General features: G+C 39.6%; 1 protein-coding gene across 1 annotated transcript in view; it reads right to left on the bottom strand.

Annotated features, from left to right (window-relative positions):
• The window catches only part of CFAP70 (cilia and flagella associated protein 70), a 136,198-nt gene that overhangs the window by 112,642 nt on the left and 10,753 nt on the right, over positions 1-12,803 (bottom strand). Inside the window, 3 exon segments of the mRNA XM_004383233.2 lie at positions 6,252-6,431; positions 10,659-10,738; positions 10,928-11,026. Coding sequence (XP_004383290.1) covers positions 6,252-6,431; positions 10,659-10,738; positions 10,928-11,026 — 359 coding nt within the window.

Genomic DNA, 12,803 nt, shown 5'->3' with positions numbered 1-12,803 from the left:
CTAATTCTGAAATTTTATTGTTAATCTTCTGGATTTCTGATTGCTGTCTATGGATTCTTGCAGCCTGTTAAATTTGTCATTATGCTCTTCTCTAATCTTTTTAATTTCTTCTATTGTGTGTTCTGCGTTTTACTCAATTTCCTTCCTAATTTCTTGAAGAGTTCTGTATTATTGTTTTGTATTGTGCCTCTGGTAATTCCAAGAAATCTTCCTCCTCTGGATAATTTCTAGATTCTTTGTTTTGGGAGCTTGCTGAAGCTATCATGGACTGCCTCTTTATGTAATTTGATATTGACTGTTATCTCCAAGCCATCAATAAGTTATTATATTTATTTTATGTTTGCTGTGTCCTAGCTTCTTGTTTTGTTTTGATATGCCCAAATAGACTGCTTGTATGAGCTAGTTTGATTATTGGCACCTTTGAAGCTCTAATGTCCTGCCACCAGGTGGTCAGATCAGTTACTAAGTATGTGAGCTCAGGAGTTCACCCACTCCTCCTGTATGGATTCAGCTAAGGTGCCCAGGGAGATAGCCACCAAGTGTGTGGTGTAGGCTCTCACTTACAGTCCTGGACAGCCATGGGTGATTGGTGTAGGCACAGGCATCTAGCTGCAGCAGAGGGACACACGCTAAGGCAGGGGGCAGATGACCGCCCCCGAGTGTCCAGGAGGAAGGCGTGTCCCCGTTCCTTAGCGCGTGTAGGTGGGCAGGTTTTGCAGCCAGACTATTAGCACCTAATGCTGTTGGCTGTAAGGAGTGGGGGGCACCTGTTAATCATGGGCCCCCATCGCAGGTGGCTATGTGGAATGGCTGGGGCCACCAGTCCTCGGGCCCCTGATGTGGGTAGGTGAAGACCCTGCTTAATGGGCAGAGCAGTGTCAAATGTCAAGAACCTGCCACTTCACAGCTGAAACAGTTGAAGTTAGAGTTCCAGTATATACCCTGCTGTACTGCGGTAATGAGGGCCTATGCTGCTTAAATGGACCCACACAAGTCTATGCAGGGGGAAAGCCACTCAGAGTCCATGGATCCCTTATGCCTGTGCCTAGGCAAAGGAGCTGTGCCTACCCTGTGTTCCTGGCTCAGAGGAGCCGGCAGTTTATTTTTTCCCTGCTTGTTAATTTGTTCACTCTCCAAAGCAGGGACAATGGCTCCGGGCGTGTGACGGATCCTACTTCTGGCCCAAGGGACTCAGCAATTGCTGAAGCCAGTCTGGGTCCCAGTGCAGAGCAGAGAGTGGGGAGGTAAATGAGAGAGAGGTTTTTCCCTAAGGGGGGTGTTTCTGATCTACACAGTAGGCCGGACGCAAACACTTATCTTTCCGCGATCGAGGGCTGTTTCTCACTGTTTCTGTGTGGCTGAGTAGACTCTCAGTGGCTGGGTCTCTCCCTGTGCAGAATACATCTCCTGAGCACTGACGCTTGCCTGCCTCACCGCTCACCCCCAAGCTGATCAGGCCTGAAGGGCTCAGACTCTCGCCAAGTGAGGTCTGGCAACTCCTCACTGCTTCCAAACCGTCTCTCCCTCCCCCTGCCACTCAGTCCGGTTCCTCAACTTTGCCTTTGATATTCAGGGCTCCCAGATTGCCATATATAATCGATTCACTTGTTTTTTTCTGGTCTTTGTTGTAAGAAGGTCCACCGGAATCATCTGACTACTCCGCCATCTCGGCCCTGCCTCTAAAAGCTTGTAATTTTTATATGTCCAAAATAAAAATAAAAGTAGAAGGCAAATTACAGAGGACAAAATGTGTATGACATATCTTAATACTGAAAGATTTCTTAGAAATCAGCCATAAAGAAAATCAGAGAATATTAATAGTTAAGTTATATGTGAAGAAATACAAATAAAGGAAATACAAATGTAGGAAAAACTTCACCCTCGCTATTATTTAAACAAGCACAAAATAAAATCCCCTTGTTTACTCATTAGATGAGAAAAGACTTTAAAACACTTCGGCAATGTAGTAGGGAAACAGAAAGCCTCATACATGGTTAACGAAGTATAAATTGATCCAACTTTTCTGAAAACACTATGGCAAAATGTATGTAAAAAAATCCTTACAAATGAAAGCACACTTTGACTTACTAACCCTACTTCTAGTAGCTTATTCTAAGGAAATAATGAATGTACACAAATATTTAGCAAAAGCATGTTTTTTACTTAAGTGTTTTAATATAAAAATACTTGGAACTAACTTCCCATAAAATAGGATTAGTCATATAAATTATTTACTAAGATAAGTGCTATTAGAGAGAATTACAAAAGAAATAAGGAAATGGTCTTTGCCCTCAGGAAGCTTACATTCAAAGAGACTTATGCTCAAGTTCTTCAATTATGTATTAAGAGCATTTAAAAATACATTTTAGAGCAGAAATTAATAGGTCAAGAATATGTAAGGTTAATGGAAAATAAAATTAAACGGCAGTCAAAGTGGAGTGGATTAATTAGGGAATGTCCTTGAGAAATCAAGTTTTAAATGCAGTTCTAAATATTGGAAGGGACGGATATAAATACAGAAAAGTAAGGAGAGTTTTCCAGGTGGAGGAATGTGGTGAAATGAGTTCCTTTATGTCGTCTTTTGCCTCGGTCCTTTGGAAAAACAACTTGAGAGATGTTCCCCCAAGCTCTAACTTGTTACCTTTGCCCTAGTTCTTTGGAGAAACTACTTGCGGGACCTCTCAGGTTGATTGACATCTCATGATCTTGTGACTCTCCCAAAATGACTGGCTCGGCCATAATCTTGCAAAGAATCGGTCAATTTACTATTCAGATAATGGCTTGAAAATCCACCCAATATGACTGAGTGACTTGCAGTCCACCTAGGGGATTGGTCGGTTTGTGGTCCTGCCGCGAGGGCCATGCCTTGAAATTGACAAGTAGTTTGCTTATATAAGCAGCCAACCCCACCGAAGTTTTAGGAGGCAGAGACAGAAGAGAAGCAAGGAGGAAACCTCAAGACCAAGAAAAGCCTGGAGCAGAGTGGTTTGGACCTGGGATTCCCGCTGAGAAGAATCTCCTGAAAGAGCTGTAATAGAGGCCAAAGGCTGTAACACTGAAGATGGTGAGGAGCCTGGAAGGGGCCTGGTGGCAGAGCACAGAAGGAGGCCCAGTGGCAGAAAGTCGGCAGCAAGAGGTCCCAAAGGGGGCCTGGTGGCAGAGCTAGCGGCAACGATAGAAAGCTGTTGCTAGGAAAGCAGTAGCTGAACAAGCTGCTGTACTGGCTATGAGCTGGGCCAGTTGATGGCAGAGAGGCCAATGGCAGGGAGGTCAAAGGCAGAGAGGCCGTGAACAGCTGAGAGGGGGCGTCCACAGCTGAGAGGGAAGCCTGCCTGCTAGCATGGCTGAGAAGGGCGTGCTTGCCTCTGTGGCCAAAAAGGGCCTGCTTGCATGATGGAGTAGGGCCTGCTTGCAAAGCAGAGAGGCCTGCTAGTGGCAGAGAGCAACTGAGAAAGCTGTTCTGGTTGGAAGCTGTCCTTCATTGAAGAAGGGAGGGATGTATTCTCCGCCTTGAGGGAGTCTTCCAAACCTTGCCTGTTGTTGCTGTTGTTAGGGGCCATCGAGTAGGTTCCGACTCATAGTGACCCTATGTACAACAGAACAAAGCACTGCCCGGTCCTGTACCATGATCACAATTGTTGCTGTGTTTGACCCCAACGTTGCAGCCACTGTGTCAGTCCATCTCATTGAGGGTCTTCCTTTCTTTCAGTGACCTTCTACTTTGCCAAGCGTGATGTCCTTCTCCAGGAACTGATCCCTCCTGATAACATGTCCAAAGTATGTGAGACGTAGTCTCGCCATCTTTGCCTCTAAGGAGCATTCTCATTATACTCTTCCAAGACAGATTTGATCGTTCTTTTGGCAGTCCATGGTATATTCACTATTCTTCGCCAACACCACAATTCAAAGCCATCAATTCTTCTTTATTCATTGTCCAGCTTTCACATGCATATGAGGCAACTGAAAACACCATGGCTAAGGTCAGGCACACCTCACCTATGTGCTTTCTAATCCTGATCCTGAGTTGTTCCTGTTACTTCCAGGTTGATCTTGATCCCAAGTTATAGCCTGCTACTTCTCTAATAAACCACATAATTGTGAGTATGGTCTGTGAGTTGTGTGTGGCCACTGCAACGAATTACTCAACCCTGCCTATAGGGTCACTATGAGTCAGAACCGACTTGACGGATGGCAGTGGGTTTGGTTTTGTTTTGGTTTGGCAGAGAAATAGAAAGAGCCATGGGGGGAACAGCTGGCATCAGATAAAGTGAAAAGCTGAAGAATGGAGGTATGTCTGACCTCTGCCTCACAGGAACCAGCTTTGCACTGATCCTGATTCTTATCCTCTGGAATTTAGGCAGGTCTTTCATTTCAATACAAGGAGGCAGCATAAACGATACATAGGGAGACTAAAAATAAGCAAAGCTATACAGAATATGTCACATAATTTCATTTTACTGAAGAGAAAAGAAGAAACAAAGCTGCTGAGACTAGACTCGTGTTAAGAGAATATTTACTGGAGGGTCTTGAAATCGAACAGAAATCTGGATTTGTTAGGCAAAAGAAAAATGGGTTCTTAAGCTTGAGAAAAATATAATTAAAAAGCTGTTTGTTCTGCTAGGTATGTGGATTAGGGTATAGAGATTCAGAGATTCAGGGAGTCCAGTCACACCCTTTAGTGTCTGTTAATTAATAATTGAAAGCCAAATATAATACGCAAGATTCATTTGGAAAAAAATTGAATGAAACTGAGAACATAAAAGAAGATGCGAGTAAATGGAAAGGCATTCCCTGTTCTTACACAAGAAAATCCTATTCTTATATAGAAAGCATAAAATGGTAATTCTTTCTAAATTAATTTATAAAGGTAATGCAATCCCAATAAAAACACCACACAGGATTCTTTTTAGAATAGATAAGCTAACTTTAACGTTCATATGGAAAAATAAACATCAAAAATAACCAGGAAAATTCTGGAAGTGCAATAAAGGGAAAAGCTCTACTAGACATTAACGTTCTACCTGGAAGGGCAACTTTCATCAAACATCAGAATGAGGGAGCCCAATACAAGTTTAGGAGCCCTGGTGGCACAGTGGTTAAGAGCTGGGCTGCTAACTAAACGGTCAGCAGTTCAAATCCACCAGCTGTTCCTCGGAAACCCTATAAGGAGTTCTACCCTATAAGGAGTTCTACTCTGTCCGATAGGGTTGCTAGGAGTCAGAATTGACTCAACGGCAATGGGTTTATACAAGTTTAAAATGATGAAGGAAATCTAAAAGGAAAAGGTTTAACTATTAAAATAGCTGAAAACCTTTTGTATGCCAAAGCAATGACCCAAATTAAAAAATGATAAATTGGAAGAAAACATGAAAAGCAATAAATTAACAAATTTGAAAAAACATTATTTTACTTTACATATTATAAATAATTTAAAAAAATCAGTAAGGAAAACACAAGACCTTGGGTGGGGGGAGGGGAAGCAAATAAAAAGTTTTAATTAACAAAATTAGCAAAAACAAAGAAAAAAATGTTAATGGAAACCCAAAGTTGGAGGGGGGCAATGAGCAGATCTGCCTCATACAGTTGTATGGGTTGTTTTCTGGTAGGGTGACCAGCTGCCTCAGTTGGCCTGAAACTGTCCCAGTTTTAGTACTAACAGTCCTGCATCCCAGAGACCCCCTAAGTCCCAGGCAAAAGAGACAGTTGCTGCACAAATTTAGAGAGTCATTCACATACATGGTCTTGGCAATTAAACAGGTGGAAGTATTAACTAATTACAACCCCTTGAGCCAACAATTTGGAAATCTCTATCAAGAACCTCAAAAACCCATAGCCAATCATTCTGTACCTAGAAATTTGGCGTAAGGAAATAACCTGGAATTAAGAGAGTTTTCATAATAAAGTACATTATACAAAATCCACGAAATAAATACGTAAAAATAATCAGAGCAGAAACACTAAAAAATTGACAATTTTTAATGTTTTACATATTCTCTACCATAAATATCCATAAATATATATAATAAAATTTGTATGTAATTCATATTATATATTATAAATATATAAATATCCTTATATAAGGATAAAACTATGTATAAAAACACAAATAAACTTTATTTTTTAAGCCTAAAATAAATCTCAGCCATTAATAGAGCTATGATTTGAATGAAAGCAGAGCAGGGGAGGAAGAGATGGCCACGGGAGTGTAGATATGTTTAGATCTGTATAAGTATCTGGCGATAGGGCTTTACCTCTCCAAATGATGGAACTTGCAGACCAACCATGTAGTTCTGCAAGGGTCCTATTGGCATGAAGGACTCGGGCACAGCGTAAGCAGCCTCCAAAGTGACCTTTAGTAGATTGCCCCCTGAGATCTGGGCGGAGGTCAGTAATGGCTCTGACACAAACACTTTCACTTCAAGGCTGCATTGCTGGAAAAGAATAAGCGTAACATTCTGAAATTGCCAGAGGCAAGCCCCCTTTTCTACATTACCTCATTTGAATCTCAAGGTATGAAGATCAAGTTTAGTTACTTCCATACTGAGCACTGAAATAATTTTCTCTAGGTCCCATGACTTAAGAGATAGAGCCAAAAGAAGAACCTTATCTCTAAGACAGAGCTCTTCCCACTCTACCACACTGGGGTCAAGTGTGTCTACAAATGTATAGAAGAGAAGTGGGAGGTTCTATACTAAAAAATACCACTGCTTGAGTCAGGCCCACCTGAGTCCTCAAAGTGATGTCCTTGCTTTTTAACACTTTAAAGAGATCTCTTGCAGCAGATTTGCCCAATGCAATATGTAGTTTGATTTCCTGACTGCTGCTTCATGGGCAATAACTGTGGATCCAAGTAATATGAAATCCTTGACAACTTCAGTATTTTCTCTGTTTATCATGACAATGAATAAAGAAAATCAAAGAAGAACTGATGCCTTTGAATTATGGTATTGGTGAAGAATATTCAATATACATGGACTGCCAGAAGAACAAACTAATCTGTCTTGGAAGAAGTACAGACAGAATGCTCCTTAGAAGGGAGGATGGTGAGACTTCGTCTCATGTACTTTGGACGTTATCAGGAGGAACCAGACCCTGCAGAAGGACACCACGCTTGGTAAAGTAGAAGGTCAGTGAAAGAAAGGAAGACCGTCAACAAGATGGACTGACACAGTGGCTCCAACAATGGGCTCAAACACAGCAAAAATTGTAAGCACGGTGCAGGACCAGGCGGTGCTTCGTTCTGTTGTACACAAGGTCACTATGAGTTGGAACCAACTTGATAGCAACTAAGAACAACATGCTAAAAAATGTGAGGAACCCTACTGGCACAGTAGTTAGTCGGTCGGCTGCTAACTGAAAGGTCGGCAGTTCAAACCTACCAGCCTCTCTGCGGGAGAGAGACGTGGCAATTTGCTTCCATAAAGACTTATAGCCTTGGAAACCCTATGGGGCAGTTCTACTCTGTCCTACAGGGTTTCTATGAGTCAGAATCGACTAGACGGCAACGGGTTTGGTTTGGTTTATACTAAAACGCTAATAGTAGTTGTACAGGAGTGAGATGGGGGTGCTTTTTTGCTAGCCTATTCTTTATGATTATTTTGGTAATTAAAACATAGTGCTTTGTAATAAGAAAACATTTTTTTCACACATCATATATAAAAATTAACTCAAAATGGATCAAGGACCTAAATGTAAGAACTAAAACAATCCTTGAAGAAAACACAGGGGTAATGGTTCAGGATCTAGTTTTTGACAATGAATTCTTAGATGTGACACTAAAAGCCTGAGCAACAAAAGACAAAATAGACAAACTGGACTTCAACAAAATTAAAAACTTTTGTGCATCAAAGGACTTTATCAACAAATTGAAGAGACAACCTACAGATCAGGAGAAGATGTGGGGGAACCACATATTGGATAAGGGTTTCATATCCAGAATATACAAAAAAAACTCCTACAACTTAGCAACCAAAGACAACACAATTTAAAAAAATAAAATGGGCAACGGATTTGAAAAGATATTTTCACCAAAGAAGATATCCAAATGGCCAAAAGCACATGAAAAGGTGTTCAACATCATTTGTCATTAGGGAAATCCAAATCAAAACCACAATGAGATACAATTGTACTCTCATTGGGATGGCTATGATCAGAAAAATGGAAAATAACAAGTGTTGGCAAGGATGTGGAGAAATTGGAACCCTCATCCATTGCCAGTGGAATTGTAAAATGGTGCAGCCACTATGGAAAACAGTTTGGCAGCTCCCCCAAAAATTAAACATAGAATTACCATATGACCCAGCAATGTCACTCCACTCCTAGGTATATATCCAAAAGAACTGAAAGCAGAACACAAACAAATATTTGTACACCAATGTTCACTGCAACACTATTCACAATAGCCAAAAGATGGAAACAGCCTAAATATCCATCAACAGATTAATGGATAAACAAAATGTGGTATATCCATACACTGGAATATTACTTACCCATAAAGAGAAATGAAGTACTGATACAAGCTGTGACATGGAGGAACCCTGAAAACATTATGCTAAGTAAAATCAGTCACAAAAGGACAAATATTGTATGATCCCACATATATAAAATATACAGAATTGGCAAATATACAGAGACCAAAGTGTATTAGTGGTTACCAGGGGTGAGAGGAAGTGGGAGGGGGTTCACAACTTAGGAGACAATGAGCTTCTGCTAAAGAAAAATTTGTGATAGAAAAATTCTGTGATAGAAAAATTTGGAAACAATGTCAATGGTTGCACAACATGATGAAAATAATTAACGTCACTAAACTGTACATGTAAAAACTATTGAAATGGTAAAAAAAAAAAAAAAGTGGAAGCAATGTGATCGAATTCGCATTTAAGTCACTCTGCAAGCAGTGGGGAGGCCAAATCTGAGGGAGGGAAGGACAGTTACAAAGCTACTTGCAATCTTCCAGGTGAAAGATGATGAGGCAATAAATAGTAGAGATGGAGCTAAGAAGATAGAGTTCAAATATATGTAAGAGATAGAAAAGGCTGAAATTGGTGAAAGGCACATTTGGGGATTAGTTGTAGTTAGCATCTGAGGGAGCAGTCACAGATATAACCTAGGGTCTATATCCTACAATTTTAAGAGATAGGTGATGCCACTAATAAAAATAACCAAAATAAAAGGAAGAGTAGTTTTGAGGGTAAGATACTGAGTTCCGTTTTGGAAATGTTGAATTTTAGGTGCCTGTGGGATATCATTATAGAGAAATCCAGTAGGCAGTTGTAAAGTCTGATATTCTGGAACTCAGGAGAGGCCTCAGCTGGAGCTGTTGAATTCTTCAACATACTGTTTTTAAATCATGGAACAGGTGAGCCTCTACCCCTAGAGTATGAACAAGACTAAGATGAGAAGGCAGCCAAGCACAGAACACTAGTACTTAAGAAACAGGCAGAGGAAAAAGACCTAGCGCAGGAGCACCAGGAAAGTACAGTCAGTGAGGGGGAAATCAGAAAGTCAATCGGGGGAAGAATTTTAAGAAGAGGTGGCACTGAAGAACATTACACCTCTGGTCAATGTGGCTCTAGGAGGATAAGTAAAATGTCCTCAAAGTTTCTAGCTCATATTACTCAACCAAGACAGGGAATACTGCAAGATGAACTGGAATCTCCTTTTCAAGTACAGATTTTTTTCATTTTAATTTCTGAATCTTGAGAATAACCAGTGTAGATGCTTAAACATAAAATTATTGGGAACTTTCAAGCAATGGAAATTAACTGTCATATATTTTTGCATGTTGTCAGGAAGGATCAGTCCCTGGAGAAGGACATCATGCTTGGTAAAGTACAGGATCAGGGAAAAAGAGGAAGACCCTTGAAACGACAGACTGACACAGTGGCTTCAACAATGGGCTCAAGCATAACAACGATTGTAAGGATGGTGCAGGACCGGGCAATGTTTCGTTCTGTTGTACACAGGGTCGCTATGAGTTGGAATTGACTCGACGGCACCTAACAACAACAACATATTTTTGCTTGAGTATGTAAAACAAGTAAACACAGGAATAATACTATAAGCAAAGATCATAAGTATTGATAATCAATTTTACTAACTTTTCTTCTACATGTAAGAAAATCAACAATACATAGATTGGAAGACTGGACCAAGGATGGCAGACTGAGCATAAATATGTATGCTCTTCTACCCCAAATTACATGGAATGACAGAAAGATATTAAATGACATCTTTATATCCAATAAAAGGATAATTCTGTAATAGCCCTGCAAATTACAAAATGCCATCATGGACTACAGATTTTTAGGAATTCTTGAAAGATAAAAAACAAATTAAATCAGACCTACAGAGAAACAAAACTGGAAGAAACCAGGCACATCCTAAAACATAAGCAGGAGAGGACCAGGCAGGTGCAGGAGTAGATAAGAAGCAGGAGGGGGCCCAGAGAGATTATCGGGATGGTGATAATCAGTGATACATAGATTGTGGGCTCCTTGAAGGTAGGATGCTGCCTTACGCACCTTTGTTTTCCATAGCCTAGCACTATGTGTGCCTGTGAAAAGAAGGTCCTTAATGAACTGTACTGAACCTTAATAGCTGTCAGCTTGCTAGATTGAATGGCAGGCTAAAATGTTGAGAGTTAAAACTCCAATTACCTTAACACCTGGTCGAATAGTTTCTAGGGGCGAGCCTGGCACGGGGTGCAATGGGACCACCGTTTGAAATGAACTCTCTCCTGCAAAAACAAGACCAAGTTTAAGCCAAAGAAGCAAGGGTTTTAGTTAGCACTACTGCAAGCAGAGATAAATGTGCTCATCTTCTCAAATTCCTCAAGGTTTTTTTTCTTCTTTTTTTTTCCCACCTCTCTGGAGCTAAATGGTAGGAGGTTTATTATTTCTGCTCTTGGGCAAATCACACATCTGACCTTCCAGTAAAGGAAGAAGATCCACCACAGCTTGACCAAGAACTAAGGTCTTCTCATCTTTCTGTTTCTTTTCCTTTGGTAAAACTTCAGTCATAGTTACTAGAAAAATTAAAATAAAGAAAATGAGAACATTTCTAGCTCATTTTCAGATAACCAAGATGCAGCAAGCAAAGCACTGTCAAATACATTTAAATTAAGAGAAATGAACTTGAAATCCAAGAAGGCATCAACATCAGTGACTTCTGGTAGAAAATACTTGACTGCCCCAGTGACTTTCAAACTTTTTGCCTGTAAATTGTAATAAGGAATGGATTTTACAGCATGATCATATATACATGTAAATATAAAGGTAACTGATAAAAACATTTCATATATTATTCATCCTCATGAGTTCAGAACCCTTAGGTATTTTCTCTTCTATTTTACATTATATGTAAGATATTACTGGTCATGATCTCCCAAAACTGATTTTAGGAATAACTGAAAAAGTTGAAAAACACTGTTCTAGACCTTCTCATATCGCCTATCATAGGGCTTAGCAGACCTTGGAGTGACCCATAGAGCATGCAAGATTATGTACAAGGTTTTTCACTGCAGGATTACTGTGTGTGTACTTAACATTTATTATGAAAAATTGCAAATACACTAAACGGTAGGGAGAATAATATAAATAAATATCCATATTCCCATCATCTACATTTAACAATTGTTAACATGTTGTCATATTTGCTTCAGCTATTTTTGCTTTCAAGTAAATTACAGACATAATGATACTTTGCCCCTAAATACTAAAGTATACAAATCCAAACTATGACATTTTGGTTAAGAGCTCAGGCTGCTAACCAAATGGTCGGCAGTCTGAATCCACCAGCCACTCTCTGGAAACCCTATGGGGTAGTTCTACTCCGTCCTATAGGGTTGCTATGAGTCAGAATCGAATCGACGGCAATGGGTTTGGTATTTTTGTTGTTGCTGTTATCCACAATACCTTTATCACATCTAGCAAGTCTGTGATTAAATGCAGGACCAATACGTAGAAATATATATATATAAAATACCTATGATACATAACGAAAATATATAAAATGTTATTATTAAGAACATATATTGGTAATAACATGTATATTATTATACACATAACAAAATATATATGTTTCTATGTATAATGGGAGTTCTTTTGTAGATTCCTTGGGATTTTTCTGTTGACAATAATGTGATCTGAAAATAAGGGCAGTATTGTTTCCTCCTTTCTGATCTGTATCCTTATATTTCCTTTTCTTGCCTTACTGGACTGGCGAGAACTTTCGGCGCTATGGCGAGTAAGAGTGGTGAGAGCAAACATCCTTGACTTGTTCCTGATCTTAGGGGGAAAGTGTTCAGTCTTTCACCATTAAGTATAATGTAAGCTACAGGCTTTAACATGACCTTTATTAGTTTAAGAAGTTCCCCGTCTATTCCTATCTTACTGAGAGTTTTTATCATGAATTGGTGTTGAATTTTGTCAAATGCTTCTTCTGTACTGATTGATATGATCATGTGATTTTTCTTCTTTAGACTGTTAAGATGGTGGACAACACTGACTGAACCAGTCTTTAATACCTGGAATATACACTTGGTCATGGCGTGTAATTCTTTTGTATATTGCTGAATTCTATTTGTTAATATTTTGGTAAGGATATTTGCATCCATATTCATAAGGGATACTGGTTTGTAGTTTTCTTTTTTTGTATTGTCTTTGTCTGGTTTTGGTGTCAAGGTAACAATACTAGCTTCATAAAATGAGTGTTTCCTCTCATTTATTTCCTAGATGATACTGTGTACAATTGGTGTTAATTCTTCTTTAAACTTTTGGTGGAATCCTCCATTGTAACTACCT

Source organism: Trichechus manatus, unplaced genomic scaffold (assembly GCF_000243295.1).
Source record: "Trichechus manatus latirostris isolate Lorelei unplaced genomic scaffold, TriManLat1.0 scaffold00106, whole genome shotgun sequence".
Classification (NCBI taxonomy): Eukaryota; Metazoa; Chordata; class Mammalia; order Sirenia; family Trichechidae; genus Trichechus; species Trichechus manatus.
Note: the sequence above shows the minus strand (reverse complement) of the source record. Positions and strands in the feature narration are given on the sequence as shown.